This window comes from Panonychus citri, unplaced genomic scaffold (genome assembly GCF_014898815.1).
Source record: "Panonychus citri isolate SS breed McGregor unplaced genomic scaffold, ASM1489881v1 Contig00059, whole genome shotgun sequence".
Lineage (NCBI taxonomy): Eukaryota > Metazoa > Arthropoda > Arachnida > Trombidiformes > Tetranychidae > Panonychus > Panonychus citri.
In genome coordinates this window covers 26,824-51,869 of record NW_026515464.1, presented here as the reverse complement: position 1 = coordinate 51,869, position 25,046 = coordinate 26,824, and the positions used below count along the sequence as shown (strand labels likewise).

Genomic DNA, 25,046 nt, shown 5'->3' with positions numbered 1-25,046 from the left:
TCAAAAAAATATATGAAACGATATGAGTTGATTAATTCGCAATGAATTTAATTGTTTAAATTAATTTTGAATTTTGATTGGATAACATGAAAAAAGTGGCTACGAATGTTTGATTTAAATGAATTGTACCAATTGATTAAACGTTTTCGACGAAAAGTTTTATGTTCTAACGATAAACTCATTTCTTTCTCAATTAATGTTGGCAATTCGTGGGTCCAATTGGCGATATATATCACAGGGGCAGAGTGTTTTTTCAATAGACGATAAGCTGAATTGGGATCACAATTTGATTTATGGCCTTTTACATGGTTCAAATTTTCCTCGACAACGGGCAGTGAACCAAAAGCAAAAGCTTCATAGATACGATAACACTCATGATTCATTCCAATGGGACTAAGGGTCAGATCAGATAAACGAAGAGCTTGAAGGTATCGGTCAAGAGTTTCACTTGTCTCATTCGGTTCCCATTCTGATCGACCTTTAATGAAACATGTCCCCTCATCAAGAGATTTCAACACCTCCATCAGTTCACTTCGAGAGGAATTTGGGTAAACGGTACCCAGAAAATTACAAGTATATGGATTTTCGAGTCGTAGGTTGAGTTTAGTTGCATCGGGATTTGGAAAGTTACGATAAGTGGCTACTCCCAAAGGCCATTGGTAAATTTCATTATCATCAATATCTTTCCAATCGTAAACGGTGAATAAAAATTTCAACGGTCCACCATTTGAGGCGAGATATTTTTTAATCCAATGGTTGAAACAAAATTCGTGACCAAGGAGAATCGCGCCAACATTAAATGGCTGAACATCTCTGGATGATGATAAATGATTGAATTTCTCTAACCATTGCTTGGCGAAATCAATTTTTTCCTTTGAACGTCCATTCAGAACAATAATCATATTCTTAGTTCCAGTTGACGATTCTTTCAGAATATTTTCATCGGTGGTAAGAAAATTTTCCAACGATTGTGGTGTAAGTGATGGACCACTACGGAATTTAACCTTAAATTGGTCAAGTTTTTTGAAACCATATTGATAGAATTGACTTTTCTTGCTAATCTTTCCCTTCAAAATATGTTCCCAGAGATAATTTCCAATAGCGGCTTTGGACCAAATTTCGATGACAGTAAATTGATTATTTGAAGATTTTTGTTTCTCTCCATTTGGTTTATTATTATTTTCACCAATAGCATTTGATAATTTGCTTCCATAAACATCATCAACTGGACCCCAATAATTGTAATCAATCATATTACTTGAATCATTATGTTTGATAAGACTAATCAAATTGTGAGCTCGTTCTTCAAGAGGATCAGATGACGATGGTACTTTATAAAGGAATATAAATGCTGTATAAGTTAAAATGAGAACACTAATCACAAAAACAGCGATTGTGTAATCTTTTAACGGAGTCATTGGGGAGCAAAAAGTTGATTGTCTAAATCAATTTGCCTCTAGGAAATTAGACCAAAATGTAATCCAGATGAATCTTCATTTCTTTGCAAATAAAACACAACATAACATTGACCTGTAAAAGAACAAAATACAAAAAAGAGATTAATCCATAATCCATTTACAAAATGTAACATAACTTCATATCAATAACAATTCAATTTAATTCCAATCAACAGTAATTAAATTTCTTACCTAATTTATCAACAATAAAACCCAAAGAGTTAAATTTAAAAATCATCTCTTTGTTGTTGTTGTAAGATGAGAATCATTTACATGGACGAGAATAAAAATCACTACAAACGGTAAACTAATCCCTTAACGAATGATAAATTGTTTGAAAGAAAAGAAAAATTTGGCACAATTAGTTAATTAATCAACGAGAAGAAAAATAATTTGTTGAGAAATTGAGAGAAAATGATTTTCTCAAAATCTTCAAATGTTTACATTTCTTTTCGATTAATCGATTTCAACAATTTCGATAATCGAAAAATTTTATTTGTTGTTGATTTTTATTCAATTTAAAATCCTTACACCTTTTAGTTGATTAGAATGACAGTTAATAATTAGTGATTAGTTTTAGTTAACAATTAATTTTAACCATGGATCCTTGTGAAACAGTTTGTTTACTTGAGAGTTTCACTGAATACGAAGAGGTTCAAACGTTAATCGATCAATGTATTTCTTTGGATACTTTGAACTGCTCGGATAAAGATAAACAACCAGCCCGGTTAATTGTTGAATCTATTTTTGAGACATGGGTTAAAATTTTTGACCGTTACCAGGAACAACCTCATCTTATTGATCGTCACATTGGTTCAATATTAACCCAATTAATTGGTCCAATTTACCAACAGGCCAAGAAAAGTGATTCGCCCTCAATTCCTTCAATCTCCTATCATACCTCTTGTAATTTCATTTATCATCTAAGTAAAGTTAGAGGATTTAAAAATTTGGTTCGACATTTTCCTCACTCAGTTACTGATTTAGAAATTGTCATCTACCTGTTAACCCAAGAATCAACTCAAAATCTGGTTACCTGGCGTACACGATATGTTTTATTACTTTGGTTATCACTTTTGGTCACTTTACCTTTTGATTTTAAGAAATTTGATTCAACCGAAACGGATAATCAACAAAAGCCACTCATCGAAAGGTAAACTTAATTTTTACGTTGGAACAATTGATCAAATGATCTTTTATTAGAATTATTTTCAAATTTTCCTTCATTGTTTGTTAATCCACAGATTATATGACTTGATTAAAGTTAATCTAATTGTTGGAGACACACCGAGAATCGCAGCCGCTGTTGCCTGTGCTCGCTTCCTAACAAGGCCTGAAGTATCAAAGATTTACCTTGAAGGTCACATTGATTGGTGTCTAAACGTTAGTAATTTAATTTATTCTATACGAAACTAACAATTAACTCTTTTTTTCACTCGTAAAGGTTATCGATGAAGTTTTCAATGATCCAATGCATCTTAATAATAGAATCGGTGTTCTCACTTCGTTGGCTTATATTTTCAAGTTTGGTAAACGTGAAGATATCTCACCTTTTGCTAATAAAGTTCTGATGAAGATAATTGATCACAATATACTATCACAATCCAAGCATCTTTTGGTTAAAATAATGGTGAAAATAGCCCAAAGAGTTGGTCTTAGTTTGCTTCGGATTAAAATTGCTTCCTGGAGATACTCAAGAGGCCGTCGTTCAATACTGGACAGTTTAAGACAAACAGATTCAAAATCAGGAACCAATTCCGGTGATGAGAATACTTCAACCACTGAAGATGATGACGACAATTATCATGTTCCCGATGAAATTGAAGATATTATAAGTGTACTTTTAGACGGTTTAAGATTTAATAGTAATCTTGTTCGTTGGTCAGCAGCTAAAGGTATTGGTCGGATTACAAGTCGATTACCTCGTCTCATGGCCGGAGAAGTTGTTTCAAGTGTTCGTGAGCTACTTGATTCACCTGAAAACGATGGCTCTTGGCACGGTGGTTGTTTAGCTTTAGCCGAACTTGCCAGGCGTGGATTAATATTACCCGATCAATTGTCGCAAGTTCTTCCTCAGATAATTAAAGCTTCCGTTTATGAGGAATCCCGAGGAAACTTTTCCGTCGGTGAAACAGTTCGTGATGCTGCTTGTTACGCATTTTGGGCCTTTGCACGAGCTTATGACGCTGAAATATTACGACCTTTTCTCGATGGGATAACCTCAACTCTATTAGTAGTTTCTGTCTTTGATCGGGAGATTAGATGTCGACGAGCAGCTTCAGCAGCCTACCAAGAGACCGTCGGTCGATTAGGATCTCATAATGTTCCCCATGGAATTGAAATATTAACCACAGTTGACAATCAAGCGGTTGGCAGAACTCGAAGAGCATTTCTTGAACTAAGTGTTTTCGTCGCACAATTTAACAACCATCTACAACCATTAATTTACCATTTACTTGATGCAAAAATTAACCATTGGGACCAAGAAATCAGATGTCTCAGTGCCGAAGCGCTGGCAAGCTTAATCAAATTGGCACCTAACGAATTGATAAATGATTTAATCATTCCAACAATTTTATATAAAACCACAAGCTCTGATTTAGCTACGAAACATGGATCGATAATAGCACTTGCATGGGCTATACATTCAATGAACCAAATGAACATTAATTGTCCAAATCAAATTCTGGAAGGTATTGAACGAATATCAACTGAGATTAAATCGTCACTTGGATTCAAAGGAGTTAAAGGTGAACTTTTCCGTTCGGCGATTTGTCTTCTAATCGAGAAAGTCTCTCTCTCGTGTCTACCAATCGACAAACAATTTATTCTCAACTGTTGGATTGACATTCTAAAAGATTGTGTCTTCCATACTAATGAGACAATCAGGAGTAAAGCGATAACGGGATTTGTGGCTTTATATGATAACTATTTCATTGGTCAACCGGAGATTGGACAAATTTGGACTAAACATTTACTCGAAAATTGTGTAACTAATCTTGAACATGTTCGATGTGGATCATTGGAAGCTCTTGGATGTTTACCAGTTTCAATCATTTCCATTGAGATGATAAAAATTATCTTCGATACAATTTTAACTTCTCTTAATTCAATAACACCCGATGAAAGTATTTGGTTTCAATGGAAAGTTTCAGCAGTTAATTGTTATACTTCACTTTTATTACAAATGGATAATTTAACAATCTCAAGTTTAAATAGTCTAGTTAATCAAATTATCGACCACAATTTAAACGTGGCAATTGAAGATTATACAACAAGCAGTAAAGGAGATGTCGGTGAACCAGTTCGCATTTCAGCAATTAACTCAATTAGGGTAAAACTTTTAACCCTCGAAAATACTTACTGACAATTAATTTGTTCTATTCTTTTTTTTCTTTCAGAAAATAGTCTTGCACCTCCATGGATTATCTTGTGAACTATTAAACTACGACTTAATCAATCGAATAATCAATCAATTACTAATCCATTGTGTTTCCCATCACAATGAGATGCGTTTGGTTGCCGGTGAAAATTTTTTCCAAATTGTTCATGGGTAAGATGAACTTACAGAACTTGGATAAATTGATTTACTAATTATATTTTTCTTTCTTCCAATTGTTTGACAGGATTGGTAAACATTTCCATTTAGATGATTTAATCACCATGTTACCCTGTAAAGATGAAATATCCACCATTCATTTTAGAGATGAATCTAATTTTAATATTTGGTTTCCGATTCTAACAATTGAAAGATATTCATATAACCTTTGGAAAGGTTTGGTTATGAGTACCGGAGGAAATCCCAGTTCAATTGTAAGCCAAATTAGACAATATTAATTTACTAATCAAGTAAATTAACTTGTTAACAATGAGTTACAGTCTCATAATCATTTCCTTTTTAAGTTAATTTTGTTTCTCTCTCTCTCTCTCCAACTAACTTTGATTATTTTGTTATTTTCATTTATTGTTAAGGTTAAAACTTCAATGGCCGCTCTTCTAAATCAACTTAAATCAATCAAATCAACTGATAAGGATAAATTTAACCAAATTATTGACATTTTTATAAATGTTTACCAAGATAATTTAACAGTGGAAAGAATGTGTTTACAATTGATAAATACTCTTAATTCCATGGTGATTTCTGGAGTATTTAATGATTTAGAAGAGTCAAAAATTAACATTCTAATTGATAAAAGTTGGTCGATTGCGAAAATAACAGCGATTCCTAAGAAAAAAGTGGCAACCGTTCAACTTTTATGTAACTGTTTACGTTTTAAAGGTAACAATTTAAAATTAATTAACATGAAAACATCAGTTAGTTTGTTTCTCCTAAATAAACAATGGGAAAAATTTTTATTTATATTTATGTAATATATGGATGATGGAGGTTGATAAGGTGGAGGAATATTGCTAAAAGAAAAGTAGTATTGGAAGAGTGGAGTGGAGTGGGTGATGGTGGTGGTGGTGGATAAGAGGGAGACTGGGCCAATCTTTTTCACTCCCTGGTGTATTGGTACAATTTCACCGTTATCGTTGTATTTGAATGTGATAATTGTCATTGAGAGAAAGGTGAGAAAAAGGTTATGTGTGTTTGCTGGACAATAGGGTCAGTTTTTTAAAAGGGAAATTGGAGAATCACTTAAGTCTTGAATCTTTTTTTTTTCTTTTTTTTTCTTGTTACAAAATATCGTTTTGTTTGTTTGTTTGTTTGTTGATCATTTGATGTAGACTTCTAATTGTGATTGGTTAATTGTTCTTGTTATTGTCTTTTCTTTTTCCAGGTTTACGCAAGAAATGTTTGAATATTTTATGCATCTTTCTATGTACCAAATATCCTTTTGTACGGACCAACACGGCAGACGAATTGTATACAGCGTTAATGATTTATGAGGACATTTTTCAAGATAATCTGGTTGGTGTTAACAATGAAGATAAAATGGATCATAATGAAGATGGTGATGAGAAAAACGATGCTGAAGATGAAACTAAACAGGAACAAGCTCTTAGACTTTTGACGGAAACTGATTGGAACAAAGAAAGAAGCATTTTAATACCAATCAAGGATAAATTGAAGAGCCTTTTGAGCTTGTGATTGGTTTGGATGATGGATCTCAATCTTTGTTTACGTGTGTAAATGAATGAATAATCAGTTAGTTTGTAATAGAAACGAAATGAAACAATTGATTAATTCGTGTTTTTGTCCAGTGCGTTAATTGTGGAGAGAAATTGAGAAAGAGAGATTGAATTTTTGTAAAGAGGAGAGAGAGAGAGAGAGTGGATATTAGTGATGGAAAATGAAAATAAAGGTGAATAAGGGGAAAAACAAATGAAATTAAGCAAGTTAATTGTTACGATTTAGGGTGGAAAGGTAGAAAATGCAAAAGAGAACATTAAATTAGACGTAGAAATGGAAAAACAGAGGAGGGGAAGATGTTGAAGGTCGTTTTCTCTCTTATTTTCTTTTATTTTCTTCTCATTCTGGTTCAGGGTTTTCATGACATTTGTTGATAAGGTTCAACATAAGTAGCAGGAAAATATCCTTTTCGTCCTTCAATTTCACCTTCCCACCAATTTTGATCTGAATTATCGGTAACCGTGATAACATCACCTCTCTTGAAACCAAGCTCACCATTTTCTTGTGGTGTAAAGTCATACATGGCTTGTACTAGTATCTCATCAGATGGTATTTGTATATCTCTTAGTTTAATATCTTGGGATCGGGAGACTGAGGCAGATCGATGATATTCAATCAATTCATTAAGTGAATTAAATTTAACCACCCAGAGGAAAAATTTACCCTGAGTATCACGAAGAACTTTAAAATGTTGAACATAATCACCACACTTTACCGAAAGAGAGAAATCACTTGGTGAACTTTCACTGACCCTTATGAGAAAAGCTCCTTCATGTTGGGTGATTAACAATCTTTCTGCATCAGCACGAGAAATTCTACCATGATACCAATCGTGAGGTTTCATTTGAATATAATTACTAGGAATTAGGCCTTCTCGACCCTCCAATTCAGCTCGGTACCAATTAACATCATCCTCCATGTTTAATATTTTTAGAGTATCAAATTTACGGAAACTTAATTCATCTTCAGCTGTAGCATTGAAATCATGCTTAGCAATGGCTTCCATGATTAACACAATTGAAAGAGAGAGATAATAAGACAGAGAATAGAAAACAAGAAAAAAAAGAAACAATTAGATAAAAAAAAGACAAAGAGATAGATAGAGAAAGAGAAACAGAAACAGAGAAAGAAAGATAGATAGAGAGAGAGAGAGAGAGAGTAAAGATAGAGAAAGATAAAAAAGATGTTAGAGAAACTAGAAGAAGAAGAAGAAGAAGAGAACACTTTTTGTTTTGGTTTTTTGTTCTTCTCTTTTTTAGTGGAGAAAACAGTTGAAAGAAAATCAATCACAATTTAAATGGTTTTAATTACTAAAACGTATGTTTAGTAGAACAAAGTTGATTAATTGAGAGAATAAATTAATAAAAATGATCGAAATTAAAGAAGAAAAAAAGAAAATACAAAATAAACAAAACACTTAAATAATGAATTTCATCCAGAATAGTGACTCTTTCATACGACTGTCAGTTCATCAATGAAAGAGATTTCATTCTTTCTCCCTAGAGGTCATTTTAATCATCGCATTTATTTTCTACTGGAAGAAATTGTTTATCTTCAATTAATCACAATTAAAAATCTATAATCAATCAATTGATTAACTACAGACGATGAAAGATCAACTCTTTCTCCCATTAACAAATCAACAACACACAACAACAGAAAAGGAAAACATTTACTATTTTCATGAGAAAATTATGATTCTTCTCAATCAATTTAATTCTTTTAGATTTTTTTTTCATTCTTTTTCTATTAATAATCAACCCTCTCTCTCTCTTTGTGTCAACTGATTAACAGCCTAATTTCCAAGTGAATTGTAAGATTGTTCAACTAATCCCCAAACAGATTAAACTAATCATCAATTAACTTGGTTAACAAAAAATTCTCTCCAATCAAATGATCAATTTTTTTTCTTTGTTCTATCAGGGGATCGATCAAATTTCGCGCTCTGTTGCCATGGAGACATTTATGTAACATTTTAAAGAGAAAATGAAAAAGTGCTGCCATCTCGTGAATAGAAAATAACTACTTTTATTGTTGAGAAAATTTTTTCAATTTCGATTAATTATTAGTTCGTAATTATTTTCTATTACAATTAATTTTTAAGATATTAACTTAATCATTATGATCGAACTTTATTTTCTCATAATTATTATTATCATCCAACTAGTGGAATGTGAATAATAATGATTGATTATCTGCTTCTTGTCTGAATTTATGTCAATTAGTAAACTTTACAATTGCAGTTGATTAATATTTGTGTTAAAGTTAATTAATAGATAGAAATTAATTGTTTCATTTGCTTCAATCAACATTAGGAAACAAGTAGAAGAAATCAATAAAAAGTCAATAATTAAATTGAAAGTCACTTACAAGGTCCGATAATTTATTTATATGGTGAAGCAATTTATTGATCAATTATTGGGTTGAATGAATAATAATAAGCTAATCATAATTAGTTAGGAAACCAATTAACTTGACAATATTATCATTAATATTGATTTACCAATGAATTAAATGTAAACTGTTGATTTAGACATATACAAATGAGCATATAACTAATTTAAGTATATAAATGATAATAATTTGACTTAATTAGGCTAATCACTTTTAATTGACCATGTAAACGTCTAATCAAATTGGGGTTAACAATGAATTACAGTTAATTGTATTGATACATTTACCCAATTACATAAACAATAAGAAAACAGTTTATGTCTAATTAACTAAACTAATCATTATTTTTAATAATTATATTGCTCTTAAGATTGATTAACCCATTGAAAAGCAAAAGAAACAGTAATAAAAACAATTAACCAGCAATTTATTGATTGTAATTTTATTCCAATACAATAACATTCATAATAAAACAAGAGAGTAAAAATAATTTGATTGAAGATCAATTTGTTTATTAATTTGATTACAATTATTGTTATGTGACAATTAAGCTCACAAAACAAAACTAATGGTACAAAATTTAAAATGGTTCATTGATTGAACTAAATTACAATTGATTGTTGATGGGAAAAAAATAAACAAGGGATTAGATTGTGTTAATTAGTTCAAGTCGTTTAGTTAATTACACCAAACACACCTGAAACTTTGCTCACCTTATTTTAATTATTTCTGAGGTTGAGACAAAGTCCGAGGCACGTTCAACATAACTGGACGCGACTTTTTCGGGATCAATATTTAGATTAAAACAAGAAAAAAAAAATCTAATACTTATCACATCTCAAGATGTAAATATTAAAATACAATGGACACAGTGGTCAATCAGATGACCATCAGTACCTGAAGATAATGATGATAATGATGATGAAGATGATGATGTTATAAATGGTTCAAGCACACCTGAAACTTTGCTCACCTTCACATATAAATGTATTTAATTACAGAGGTACAGAGAGACAATAGTTCAGGCGGGTATGAGGACCATTTATTAGTCAATCATTGTCACTTGAATGGTCAGTTTAACGTTAAAGTGTCACAAAATAATGAATAATGCCCAGAGAGAGAGAGAGATGAAAATCCAAATTGATTATATTCCATCGAGGGTCAGTGGTCATCGTTGGTTGAATAGGTGAGAGTTTCAATCTCACTGAACACACCTGAAACTTTGCTCACCTAAATGAGTGACCTTTGCATATCTAAGGTTGAGACAAAGTTCCGGGCACGTTCAGCGAAATAATCGGAACTTTTTCCAGTCCTTTTCACAAGATTAAGTTAATCACATGAACAAAAGACATTGAGACATGGATTAAGTTTTATTATCATTGAAACTGGAGAGAAAAAAAAAATCAAAAAGATTAACAACTTACCTGTTTTATTAGCATTATTATTATCATTCATTGATTAAGATTAGTACCTTAATAAACCAGTTTGAGATTTGATTTGAAATTGAAACTGAAATTCAACAGAATCAGCGTATCATCATCATAATCATAATCACCATCATCATCACCATCAAGGTATCCATGGTGTTAATTGTTGTTAGATTATCATTTCCATAAAACTGATACAGTTGAATCAATCATATGGACACAATAAAAGACTCACACACACAATGAGTTCGTGATTACACAAACACACCTGAAACTTTGCTCACCTTATTAAAATTCATTTTTCTGAGGCTGAGACAAAGTCTCGGGCACGTTCAACATAATTACAGTTAAGTTTATCAATCAGATTGTACGTTTTACACGAGCACACACATTAAATTGTTGTCGACAACAACAATCAACCACTTACAATTGAATTGACCAAATCACAATCATATTGTACCTACAATCAAGAAGAGAGAGAGAGAGAAAAAAATAGAAACAAGAAATGATCAAATTAAATGATTCATTGAAGTCTCTCAATAATAACACGTCAACATATACAATATATTATTTATTGGAAAACTACAAAATGCAAAATAATAATCAACAATCAAGCAAAAGTTAACCTAATCATCGTTGATGATGAGGATGATGAGGATGATGATGATGAGGCTACACCCACTCTCCAATTGATTTCTCCTTAACCTCCTTCTCATCCTCATCCTTACGGACTTGAAAACCTAATAATAACCATGAACAATATTGTTGATACATAATAATAATCAACTTGATTATCTAATTATATATGCGTTTGCAATTTGAATAAATTAAAAACTTTTTTTTCTTCTCGTTATGTTTTCGTTGTAGTTTTACAATTCAAGCTCAAAAAAAAAGTTTTATCATTGGAAACTTCAATACATTCAGTGTATCCTCATTCATCCGGTAATTTCATCATTTTGATGATAAGGATGATCATGCATCAATTAAAGATGATGCTGATGATGATTATGAAGATTAAGAAGTAAAAAAAACAACTACTGAAGATGATACAAAATTGATGATCATTTTTCATCTTTTCCGTTTTTATTTTATTTTTTTTTTCTTCTTCTTATTTCTTGACAGACAATGACAAGCTATTCAATGTTAGAGTTTTTTTTTCTTCCAGGACAAGTTACATGTTTGTCAACATGAGTGAAAATTTCATCATTATCATGAATCTTTACTGAAACAGAGGAGATCATTTATTGAATATCATCATCATCTTTGATCTTAATACATTCTTATGAACGTGACTAGATCATCTTTGGAAAATGACTTGATGATTATTATTGTATAATATCAACAGGGAATTGAAATTTTCTTTTGAAAAATTTTCTTTTCCTTTCTTATCCATTATAATGTATGCAGAATGTTATATTTATTCAATGATGTTGAGAGAGAGAGAGAGAGAGAGAGAGAGTTCAGGATAAACAGAGGAACTTTTCATCGTCATCAATTTCCACCCTCAATCTCATCTTCCATCTTCATCTTTTTCCCTTCAACAACAACCTGAAATTCAATTTACTAGAAAACGAAAAATTGATTTTCTTGATTTTCGAAAAAAAATCAGATCATCTTCTCTCTACTCAAGTGACGATCAAATTGTTGGAAGTATCTGATGATGAAGATAATGGTCAACAAGATGACCATTGATGATTGTAAGATCATTTGACATATAATCGATTATTTAATCAACTCTTTTATTTCATTTTCCTTAAAAAATCCTCTTTTTTTCATCCAATTTCTGCTGATCATTAATGATTAGCATCATCATGAATCATCTTTCCTCATTTTATCTCCATCATCCTCATCTTTTTGTCTAATTAATTTTTTTCCTCTCCCATCATTTCCTGATCCTCAACTTTTTTCACAACATTTTATTATTCTTGAACATTGTGTCAACCTGATGATGAGGATAAGAGATGAGGATGAAATTTAAACTCAATCTAGATTAATGTAATAAGATGACGACAAACTAGAAACCAATTATTATCATTATCATGATGGTGAATCTTGATGATTAACAGTTAAGAGATAACAATAGTTAAAGTTGGAATTTGTTGTTGATCCAATTAAGGTGTCAACTAATCAATTCAGTTAAAGTACAATTGAAATTGAAAGTAAACGATGATGATGCTAACAAGAAGATGAGGATGGAAAAGAAAAGAAAAGAAAAGAGAGAAGAAATAGATAAAGGTTAAATATCAAGTAGAAGGAGAAGAAGATGATGATGAGAGATAATGATGAGGATGGAAGAAAGAAGATGAGAGGGGGGAATAAAGACAAATTCTTTTCTTCTTCAATTCTAACCATCATATCCTCATCATCATTGTTGATGCTCATGTTGTTGTTGTTGTTGTTTCAAAGTTGACAAAATGAAAAACACTTTCATCTTTGATAGATGATAATCAATAGTAATGATATGAACTGTTACTACAGTGGTTTAAATAAATCAGTTAAGAATCAGATTATGAACCTTAAGTTATAAAGACTCAAGTCTTGATGTATTAAAATGATCAATATCTTAAAACACTTAAGAGATTCCGATCTGACCACACCGATCAGATCAACTTTAAGTTCAAGATACAGGATTCACAAGATTATAATTAATTGTTTCAAACTTTATTAATATTTAGAATTAACTAAATTACTTTAGTAATTGTAAAATTGAAGAAAACAAAGAATAGAAAAGTGATTAGTCTATTCAAAGTGTAAAGTTAATCTTCAACTTCTTTTTTCTTCTTTTTCCTTTTTATGGATAAGATTACAAAAGTAGACAGAGAAAAAGAAAGTAAAAAGAAAGAGAGTCTTTCTCCGTAGCTTTAGCTTTACTATTACATAGATAAGAAAAACAAGTAATGTTCGTTAAAATAACCAAAGTTAATCTTTTCATCATCAACCTTTAGGTTACTAACAAAGGGTAAAGGAAAGAGAAAGATAAAGATAACCAGTTAAGGCGCCACTTTGGTGTCTCTCTTGATCGAGAACAAAAGATTAACCTTCTTAGGTTTTCATCCTTATAAGGAGAAGTAATTGTTTATCTTAATCAAACAGAAGAAATTAAATATTAAATTGTGATTAATTGTTTAAATGATCAAATAAGAAAATGATTAACTAAAGTTTATAAAATGAATCTAATCATAAAGTGAAATGATTGAACCAGGGGAGCTAAAGCTTTACCCTTCAGTGCCCCGACTTATGATTAAGATTCCTCCCCTGTTCATATCGTTGAACTTGAAGATTTGATGGTAAATCACTGTATCTTGGAACTCGTGATTGTTTGTGGTGTGTTCCTGGTAATTTCCAATCTTCATCATCTGGGAAAATTTCATTAATAAGAATTTGATAATCTTCAGGAAGTGGAAGTGGATCCTTTTCAGTTGGTGGGCAACATTTTTCTCTATCAAAAGATGGTTCAGTTCTTTTACCAAATTGATCATAGTAACTCCATTTCCTTGGCCATTCAGCTCTATTCTCTGCAACTCTAGTTGAATAAATGTCGAACACTCGAGCTACTCGTCGATTATCACAAGTAAGTTCCATGTTTTTGTTATGAATTCCTTCACCATGAAGCTCACGTTCACATTTCTCTTCAATTTCTTGCCAAAAGGCTAAGTAAAGTTGCATTGAGACTATTGCCTCTACCGCCGGTGAATGAGGTCCATTAGCAATGGTGAAACCTCTGAACACTAAAAATGAGATTAAACTCAATGAACATGGAGTTGACATGTATGGTGAAAAATGTTGAGTTATTTCTCTCATTTTCGGTCTGAGAATATCAATCTCTTCATTTTCTAAACCAAGAGACTTTAGTTGCATAATTAGATTCGATCCAACTAGTTGATCACAAACCACTAGGTAAGGAATAATTTGATCCCGAACACTCTGAAGATTCTTAGCATGTTTAACGTCATTATAATAGAGTCCATGAAAGTTACTTTGCATAGTCATGTGACTACTGTATCGCACTAAACTTTCATAAATTATCTCTTGATGACCATTTATAATGACAATCCAAATGGGTCTTTGTCTGGTTTTCTCTCTTAAACCTTGTTGCACTTGATATCGTTCAAAGACACCGGCATAAGCCATATTCATTGAGAAAACAAGCTTAGGATTTGGATGTGTTGTAACATTAGTTTCAATCCTTTTGGAATACTCTTCAGGTAAAACCGGAATTTGGATATGAGTAAGATGATTGAAAGTTTCCATTGATTCCCTATACTTGATTTCTTGAAGATGAGCAAAATTTGGATTAGATGAAGTTGATGAATTAGATGAAATTGATGATCGACGCTCTCGATGATCAGTCGATTTAGTTGATCTCTGTATCTCTCTCATTGAAGGGAACCTTTTTGGTATCACTCTCTTTAGAGTATCGGCCATATCTTCATCAATTAGAGAGAAAACGTCAATTCGGACAAAAGGTAAACCTGGGTTATAATAAGTTCGAGGAAACTCTTGTTGTCTTCTTCCTGGTTTAGGTAAACCTTCAGCATAAGCTGCCCATTCAGCCGACGCTCTCAACAGATAATCAGGAACTTCGCTCCAAACTATAGTTCGAGGCCGAATGAAATCTCCAGGTTGAGGTTTAGTTCCAATAACAGGATCGAACCCGAGTTTCTGTAACCATTCTTCTCCTTCATAAACGGGAGCACTTGGGTCATATAACCTTTTTCGTGATGTCCAATAATTTCTTTCCAAATTGGGGATGAAGTTTCGTATATACGAAGGTGCCAATAATGGATCAGATGGATTATTATCTCTCTCAATCAAAGTATAAGCATATCGTTTAAACTTTTGTTCAAATCGCTCGGGATGAGTTTGATTCTTTGGCGGACATGATGATGATGAAGCGATAGCTTTTTTAAGATGAGATGGGAGATATGATGACAACGATTTTGGTTGATTTTTGAATTCATTAATTGTCTCTCCGTGTTTAAATTGGTCCTTTAAATTGAATTCATAATCGTCAACAATTAGACCACATCGACATTTATCCTCATGTTTATTGAATTCAAGTGGTTTCAATTGTTCACCACAACAATTTCGTCTACAGATGAAAAGAGCTGAATTGTACTTTTCCCAAGTAGGTGAAGGTTGAATTCGGGTGAATTTCGGATAGTCTTTGATTGGTACAAATTTAACGATACAATCAATTGAGATACAAACTGATTTTGTCAAATGGTTTGGAACTGAAAATCCAAGACGAACAACAGTTTGTTTTAACCAATCAACACATTGGAAACAATACCATTTCGAGCAAGAAGTACAACTCAAAGGTTCAATTGAAACATGTTCACATAAGTTACAACTGATTACCGGTAAGATCTCATGAACATTATCAAGAATAACATTAGTTAAAGTTAAACCTTTAGGTATTTTTTCAAACTTTAGTTTGAATACTTCGGGTGAAGATATCAGATTATGAAAAATCTTTTCCAAGATTAACTGATAATATTTTTCTTTTCTTTTCTTGAGTTCATTTGCTTCTTTTTCTGCCTTTTCTTTTACCTCAAAAAATCGTTCTGGTCTCAGGTAATCAGGCATCGGTGCTGTTGGTAAAGGCGCTGGGTAAGTGTTTTTAGGCCAATCATAATCAAATGGTCCAGGGTATCGACCTTGTTGACTTGATTGTTGTCGAGAGTTTGATGAAGATGATGATGGAGAAGATACAAAATGAACACCTTTAGGTCTTTTTGCTCGAGGAATCGACTCGGTTTCCATTGTTAATTCAACTTGAATTTTCTGATTCTCATTCGAAACACTTGAACGATAAGTCTGAGAAGTCTTTATATGTTGATTGTCATTAGACTTTTCACCACCACGATCAGTAGTCGATTGGACTGGAGTCGATTTATATCGAGGTTCATAAATACCCGAAGAAGTTGATGGAGCAAATGGATTAAAATCCAATGGAACTGGATTAATTGGATGCTGAGTTTGTCGATTGATCTTTTCGGGTGAGTTTGACACGATGATGATGACAATGGTCTTTTCTTTTGTTCTTGATGATCTTTAGATGGATATGGTCGTTTCCTTTGAATAGGTGATCCCATAACATTATCATCTAATTGATAATCTTCAACTGAATGTCGAGGTCGACTACGGTAATATGCCCCTTTGTCCACTTTCATCGGCATTTGAACTGTTTCTGAGTCGAAGAAAATTTCAATGTCATCAGAGGAAGAACTAGAGTTAATATTCAATTTCTTCTCAAGGGTAGAGCCAATTGACGATGGAGAAGACAAAGTAGTTTCATTTACCATTTCCACTTCTTCAACATTTTCAGTTTCAAAGACAAAAGGTGGACAATGAGAATCAAAACTGTAAGTTTGTTGAGTAGAATCACAATCACTTGCAACATTAGTTATTGAGATTTCACTTGTATCATCACATTGATCAATTTTTTCAACTAAAGTTGAATGTTTTTCTTCACTTGATGAATCCATTTTGTTTAAAACTTTAGTTTTACTCAGGAAAAGATTGACACAATACTTATTGAATTGATATTGAAAAAGGTAAATCACTAGAGTGAAATGAATAATTTTGAAATGAAGGTGAAAATGAGTCTTAACTTTTCTAGAAGCAATTAAGATGGAGGAGAAAACGGAAACTAAAAATTGTTTTAACCTTAAAATCTTATGGAGATGATCAAGTGACCAAAAGGTTGAACCTTTGTTACTTTGGTAACGGTTACCATCGTTTTGGTTTCTAAGAGATGATTTAACTTGATCATAATTAAGACATTTTCGTGGGAAAGTTTTAACAAAACAATAGTTCACAATTAATGTTGAATTGTCTCTTTGTTTTCTCAGTTGATTTCTTGTCAATCTTTGATTGTTGTCAACATTACCAATTACTTGTTGTTTACCAATTGAGCGATCTGCTGTTTGATAAGTCTTTCGGGTTACTTGTTTATCTTTCGATGTAATAATTGGTGTTAATTGTTGATTAGCATCTATTGATGTGGTTGTTAAAGTTTCCTCGGATCGAGTTTCATCTTCTTCGGTATCATCATCATTCTCAAGGTTTAAATTATCATGACATGAAACATTAGTGGGTAAGTCATTATTATTATCTATTTGATTTTCGATTTGATTCCTATTTCTATCATCATTAAATGAACTGTTATTAAAAGGATTAACATGATCGAGATTCTCATATTCTAACCAATTGGGTGAATCAGTATTGAAATAATAATCTTTTAATTGTTTCATTTTACTACTTAATTCTCCTCGGTATAATTTCGTATTCATAACATTGGCTGTGAATAAATGAAATTCTTCTTGATGATCTAATAACAAAAGTGAACCTTTTTTCATTCCGTAAATCATGTAAGGTCCATGATATTTTGGTAAAAGTTTTTTCGACATATCTTTAGATCGAGATTCGTTTTTCAACCAAATGAAATCGCCTATTTTATATGGAGGTCTTTTATATAAAATTCTCGTTCTTTCAATTTGATATCTCTGCTGTGCCTTTAAACGAGCGAATGCGATTTTCTTAGCTTGAGCTTGTGTCATTGTACACTTTCTATCAATCTCTAAATGATTATCGAAAGAATCTCGAGGATTTTGTCCAAAGACAAGAAAATAGGGAGAAAATCGAGTGATTTTGTGAACTGATGTATTGATCGCGTAAAGAGATTGTTCTAAACTTTTGTCTAAGTTTTTTGTTCCTTTCTCGAAAACTAAAGTTCTTAACCGTTCAACTATCGTTCTATTCGCTCTTTCTACTATTCCTTGCGACTGAGGGTGATAGGGGGTAGAGATTTCATGTCCGATACTTAACCCATTTAAGAATTGACGACATTCCTCCGAAAGAAAATTAGTTCCACGATCGGTTTGTATAACTTTAGGTTGACCAAATGTACAGAAAAATTGTTCAAGGAAAGCGATAACTGTTTTAGCTGTTTGATCTTTGTATATTCGTGCATATACATATCTCGATAGAGTATCTACCAACACTAGAATGACTCTTTTACCATTTCCAACGGTGAATGGTCCTTGAACATCTAATTCCAATCGCTCAAAGTTATTTTCTGGGATTGGCTTTGAACTCGGTTCAACATAGATGATTGATGTTGGCTTAGAAACAGCACATGTATTACAATTTCTACATAATTGTACAATGTTATCGAATAAATTTTTCATGTAATATCTTGTTGAGATAGCGAGAAAAGTTTTCTCTGGTCCAAAATGTCCACCAATTGATGATGAATGGTATTGAACAAAAAGTTCCTTTAGGATTTCTAGTCCAATAACTGGTCTTGCGGTTTCATCCACTTCAGCTGATTTACGATGAATCAATTGATTCTTAATTATGAAACGCAATTGAACTTTTCTCGTACCATTTTTCAATTTCTGAAAAATCTCTTGACAATCAGGATCAGATTTTTGAAAATTTAGAATCCGTTCATGTAGAGAATTAGTAAAAGTTTGATACACAAGTATCGGTGGATTACTAAATTCAACACAGGGATAATTTAGAGCAAAATTAATGATATTTAAACCAAAGTTGAATTTTTCTTCGTCATCAGCAATCGTACTTGTTAGTGAATAAACTTTATCCAAATATTCCTCTTCAGGGTCAATAATTTGTCGATGGTCCCACTCAGATTGGGCTCTTGATAAACAATCAGGTGCATGTAATGATCCCTTTTTATAAATTACTTTAAATTTATATTGAGATAACATTATCGACCATCTTTGAAGTCGAGCATTTTTAAAATTAACTTTAGTTATAGTACATAAAGCGTGATGATCCGTTTCAACGATAAACTCTTCACTTTCCAAATAATGTTTATACTTCTCAATTCCAACTAGAACCGCATACAATTCTTTCTCAGAGACAGTATAATTTAACTGATGTTTTTTCAACTTTTGCGAAAAGAAAGCGATTGGTAGCCAATCTTTAACGTTCTCTATTGGATTTTCCTTAGAATATTCTGAAGATTTAGGGTCTTCTTGCAGCAATATTCCACCAACAGCGATATTGGATGCATCAACTGAGATTTTTCGTCTCAACGATGGGTCAAAATGGACCAACATCGTTGTTGTGATCAATGAATCTTTTAAGATATCTAAAGCTTTCTTATCTTCTGGAAGTAAGTTAAACTTTCGTTGTTTTGAGACAATACGATAAAGTGGAGCAGCGAGATTTGCATAATTTTTTATATATCGAGAGAAATAGTTATAACAACCAAGTATTGATTGTAATTGTTTAGTTGTTTTAGGGTAAGGCAAACGCTTTACCGCTTCAACTTTTTCAGGGTCTGGTTTGATACCATCACCATTAACTAAATGTCCAAGTAACTTAATCTCGGTATAACCAAATTTGCATTTCTCCAATCTCACCTTAAGGTTGAACTTTGAGAATCTTTCTAAAACAACTCTAGTTTGTTCAATTAATCCTTCCCAGGTTTTACCTAGAACAGGAACGTCATCGAAATAACCGATACAATGTTTTAATTGTAATCCTTCGAGTACCTTATTTATCATATTTTGGAAGATAAATGGTGCACCCGCTAAGCCCATAGGCAAGCGTTTGTATTGATATTTAGCATCAGGTGTAACAAAAACTGTTTTACCTCTTTCACTGACTGGTAATTCAATTTGATGATATCCTTGTGCCAGATCAAAAAGATTAAAATATTCAGCTCCTCGAACTGCCTCCATGATATCATCTATCCTTGGCATTGGTTGAGCTGCAAATCTCGTCATTCGATTAACACTTCGAAAGTCAGTAACTAATCTCGATGTGCCGTTAGATTTTGGTACTAGAATTGCAGGTGACCCACCATCAGCTGTTGAGGGTTCAATTATATCTGCTGCTAAAAGTTCATCAATTACTTGCTTAAAAGCTAATCGTTTCGTTGTATTAGTTGGATAAGGCTTCTGATAAGGTATAACTTCATCACCTATGTCAATTGTAACGGGACAAATTTCCTTTGGAACAAAACCAAGATCTCTTTGATCTTTACTGAATACATGTTGATATTCTGTAAAAAGATTGATCAATTGGTCTTTTTGGGATTCGCTCAAATCCGGATTAATCTGTTTACTTAGTCTATTGACGAAATCAATATTTTCTTCATTAACGAATAGAACCTGTTGATGATCTTCCAATTGTAAACCTCCCATTCTGAGAAGAAAGGTATTCTCATGTTCTTGAACAACTTTGAACTTTCGTTCGTCTTTTGAAACTTTAGTTGATTCGTTAATTTGAGGATCACAATTAGGAATATGTAAGGATGGGTGTATGATTGAATTTGTTTCATCAACTGTACAAAAACGAAATCGAAAATTTGCATCGTAACAATTACCATTAGGAGTTTCTCTTGCATAAACTTGATGATCCTCACCATCCGCATCAATGCGCATGTAGAAGAGTTGAATGAATGTCGTTCCCAAAAGAAAAATTGGTTGAAAATTTTCCACCACCGTGATTTTAATAACACGAACACCGTCAATCGACTTGTGTTTGATTGCAGCATAAGCAATACCAACGGATTGTTTCACTCCTGAAATACCATAAACAGGACTCGAATATGGAACAATATTGACACCACATTTCTGAGCGACATGATAATCTATTACAGAAGCAGTTGCTCCAGTGTCCACTAATACTCGATAAGTATTAATTGGTTGTCGATTTGGTGTCTCGATATTAATTGTACAAAGGGACATGTACTCAAGTAAAGGATCACCTTTATTAGTCAAAATTGGTGGATTTGGTTTTTGGTTAACAATAAAAGAGAAAGATGGAGAGGCAATCCCCTCAGGAACGGAAACTGTACTTATTAAATCTTGAGTAACCACATTAACTGTCTTTTGACCTTCTGAACTCTGAGCTTTAGCTGTAGTTGAACTGGACGACGAACTTTGTTTTCGAGCTTCATTTTTCAACTCTGGACAATAGGTCGCAATGTGACCTTTTTCCTTGCATTTATTACAAGTCAAATGTTTGTGGTTTGGATTTGGTTTGTTACTCGATTGACTTTTTGTACTTCCTTTATTACCACTAAATTTTGCTTGACCAACGGTTGACGATTGAGCTTTAGCTTTATCCTCCCTTGCTTTCTTCTTCTTGGATTCATGTTCGTGATAATGGATGAATAAGGTATTCATAATTTTTGTTCATCGTCATTGTGACCATTTCGATAAATCTCTTTCGTGACTTCGTCAGGTAAATGATTGAGCAGATCAAATAGGAAAGCTTTATCATTCATTTTTCCTTTACCTTTTCCATGATATCACGTGCAGTGTTCATGAAGACTTGTGGAGGTGTTGAGAAATCATATTTCAAATTTCTAAGCTTAAAAGCATCATTAGCGTTAAGAGCTGGTATATTGAGTTTCTCTCTCAGAGCTTTTACGTATTCCTTGTAATCATCTATCCCTGAATCAATTCGACTTGCGATATGAAGAAGCTCATGAGCAAGTCCCTTTTTAAAACAGCGAAGTCTAGTTTCGTCATCACAACGTTCGAGACTCAATTTGTTGACTGTTTTATTTATCCATTCCCTCATATCTTCATTCTTAACAAACTCGGTTACTTTTGGATCTTTAGCCATGGCTAACCCAATGTTAGCAGCAACTGCATCAACCATAGTTTTAAATTGGTCAACATCGTCTTTGGTTGTCTCAATCACAGGAGTTGGAGTAACAGGACGACTAATATTTTGCTCAGGGACAGTTGAAGTCTCTCCCAATTGTTCAGCAGCTTGCATTACCTTCATAATCGTACCTAGAGGTAAATTAATTTTCCTCAGTTCATCTTCAGAAACATGGAATATGACACTTTCCTCACGACCAATACGTTCAATTATCAGTTTTAATTCTGATTCTAGAACACCAAGATTCCTTAAAGTAGTTATCCACTCTGGATTACTAATTTCTCGAACTTCATTCACTGGAAGTGAGTCAATATCCTCATCACTTAATGTTTCACCCATTATTAAGTAATTGGTCTTAATAACTTCATAACATCGTTTCTTTAGAAACCGATTTGTTGGTAAATTTTGCAAGTTAAAATAGTTTAAAATGTCCTTATACCCTTGATTATCCAAAGATAAAACAGTAGCCATGTTAATATGATTTATATTCAAGTGGGAAGATGATAAATTTGATGATTCTGGATCCGAAATGCGTTCCACTGATGATGTGATATCTCCTGGAACACTTTGATTACTATGAACAACACTCGTCAATAACTCGGCTTGAGCTTGAGCTCTGGTTTTAACCATAAGGTTGTTAAAAGCGAACAATTAAAATTGAATAAATGTTGAACACACACAACACAATCAATCACTGAACCTTGTGAATCCTGGTAACCTCGCCAAGTGTAGGATAAAATCAATGGTAATGATATGAACTGTTATCAATTCAACTACAATGGTTTAAATATATGAGTTAACTTTAGTTATATGAATTCACCAAGTTATAAAGACTCAAGTCTTGATGTAATTAAAACTGATCAATCTTAAAACACTCAAGAGATTCCGATCTGACCTACACCGATTCAGATCAACTTTAAGTTCGTATACAGGATTCACGAGATTCACAAAGATAATAATTAATTGTTTCAAACTTTTATTAATATTTTGAATTAACTAAATTACTTTAGTAATTGTAAAATTGAAGAAAAACAAAGAATAGAAAAAGTGATTAGTCTATTCAAAGTGTAAAGTTAATCTTCAACTTCTTTTTTCTTCTTTTTCCTTTTTATGGATAAGATTACAAAAGTAGACAGAGAAAAAGAAAGTAAAAAGAAAGAGAGTCTTTCTCCGTAGCTTTAGCTTTACTATTACATAGATAAGAAAAACAAGTAATGTTCGTTAAAATAACCAAAGTTAATCTTTTCATCATCAACCTTTAGGTTACTAACAAAGGGTAAAGGAAAGAGAAAGATAAAGATAACCAGTTAAGGCGCCACTTTGGTGTCTCTCTTGATCGAGAACAAAAGATTAACCTTCTTAGGTTTTCATCCTTATAAGGAGAAGTAATTGTTTATCTTAATCAAACAGAAGAAATTAAATATTAAATTGTGATTAATTGTTTAAATGATTAAATAAAAAAAAAATGATTAACTAAAGTTTATAAAATGAGTCTAATCATAAAGTGAAATGATTGAACCAGGGGAGCTAAAGCTTTACCCTTCAATTCGTGAACTTATTGGATGATAATTCCCAGTGAAAGTTATTGTGGAGTCACGATAATGAACTTTAAGTTGAATCGGTGAATCGGTTGAACATTTGATAACAATTTCGATCAATGAATTTACATCAGCATCTGATTAACATTCTCATGTTTAGTATCATCAATGATTGACTTTTTTTTCAACTTCTATGATCAACAAATGATAATCAATTGCTTTCTCTTTGCTATTTTGATGTTCATGGTGATAAACTGAAATTGGCTGAAATTGTTGTTCTGAAAATTGATAGTCTTTTCTTTTACAATATCATGAAATGATTCATGGTAATGATTTATGATCAATTTATCTAGTAAAGTTGAGTTGTTATCAACATGGAAATGAATTATTAAAGTTGACCAGTTGAAAGACATTTTCTAATCTTGTGATGACAATAAATCGTTACGATGGATACTCACCCTTTCCGAGTTATGATCAGTGACCCTGATTGGGACAATTTGAAGATATAATAGAGAGTACAAATCGGTAGAATCATAATTCCAGTTTCTTTTGAAAGTAATGCCAAAGTGGATGATAAGCAAGACCAAAAGAGATAGACTATCATCCTTTGATTACTTTTATCTTCCAGCATAAACTTCACAGCTCTAAAGGATAAGGAAATAAGATAATTGGTTAGAACTAATGAATTTTTGTTTCCATTGAGATTCTTGTCGAAATGATTAGAAATTCATGAATAATCATAATGCACACGTAAAGTTTCAATTCCTATCAATTCCATGAACACTGAGGAAAAATGCTCTTTCCATAAACTAATGATTCTAACGTGATATTAGGTGTATAAGATTCGGAGTTTTCTTTGGCAAGTTTTTTTTTCTTCATTCGATATATATTACTTTTCGTAACAAGATCTAACCAATTATCAGAATTCAGTGATAATCATGGTGTAATTAGAGTCATGAGTTAACATGATACTGAATAAATCTGATATTCATTTAAAATGAGATCAGTATTATGCTAATAGCACGCAATCTTATCATAAAGTTATCATGATAGTTACAATTGGATGAGTTTCTCCCTGTTGAAGTTGTTTTTTTTTTGCTTCAAAGTTATCAGCAACTCTGAAAGTTCAGCATATTATTGAGTAAAGTATCATGCAGAGTTGAAATGATGATGAGAGTAAGAGTGTTAGCTAAGGTAAAATTAATCCCTGGTGTGAGCGTGCTAATAATAATAAAAGAATCTAATCAATTCTCAATTCTGGATTATCATGATCATCTTTCATGATTTGATTGTTTACAATTAACTGGGTTTACATGCATATATTTATCTTCAGTTGATTCAGTTATAATATTATTATCGTTATTATGATCAGCCAAAATTGTTTACATTACCTGGTGAAAATGATTAACGTTATCAATGAAAATATACAACACAGGAT

At 32.3% G+C, this 25,046-nt stretch overlaps 3 protein-coding genes across 3 annotated transcripts; 1 reads left to right on the top strand and 2 right to left on the bottom strand.

Moving 5' to 3' along the window:
* Positions 1-27: 27 nt before the first annotated feature.
* On the bottom strand, positions 28-1,747 carry LOC128385927 (ribitol-5-phosphate xylosyltransferase 1-like). The gene is made up of 2 exons (XM_053344857.1): positions 1,650-1,747; positions 28-1,530 (listed from the first exon to the last, which is right to left on the bottom strand). The coding sequence occupies exon 2, from the start codon at positions 1,416-1,418 to the stop codon at positions 48-50; it is 1,371 nt and encodes a 456-aa protein (XP_053200832.1). The 5' UTR covers positions 1,419-1,530; positions 1,650-1,747; the 3' UTR covers positions 28-47.
* A 230-nt stretch (positions 1,748-1,977) lies between these two features.
* On the top strand, positions 1,978-6,641 carry LOC128385925 (tubulin-specific chaperone D-like). The gene is made up of 7 exons (XM_053344855.1): positions 1,978-2,610; positions 2,702-2,840; positions 2,902-4,791; positions 4,859-5,010; positions 5,084-5,270; positions 5,430-5,736; positions 6,239-6,641. Exons 1-7 carry the CDS (start codon positions 2,057-2,059, stop codon positions 6,547-6,549), a joined length of 3,540 nt encoding a protein of 1,179 aa, XP_053200830.1. The 5' UTR covers positions 1,978-2,056; the 3' UTR covers positions 6,550-6,641.
* Positions 6,642-6,897: 256 nt separating this feature from the next.
* LOC128385931 (growth factor receptor-bound protein 2-like) lies at positions 6,898-8,243 on the bottom strand. Its single transcript, XM_053344861.1, has one exon. It carries the CDS (start codon positions 7,595-7,597, stop codon positions 6,950-6,952), a length of 648 nt encoding a protein of 215 aa, XP_053200836.1. The 5' UTR covers positions 7,598-8,243; the 3' UTR covers positions 6,898-6,949.
* Between the last annotated feature and the right edge of the window lie 16,803 nt (positions 8,244-25,046).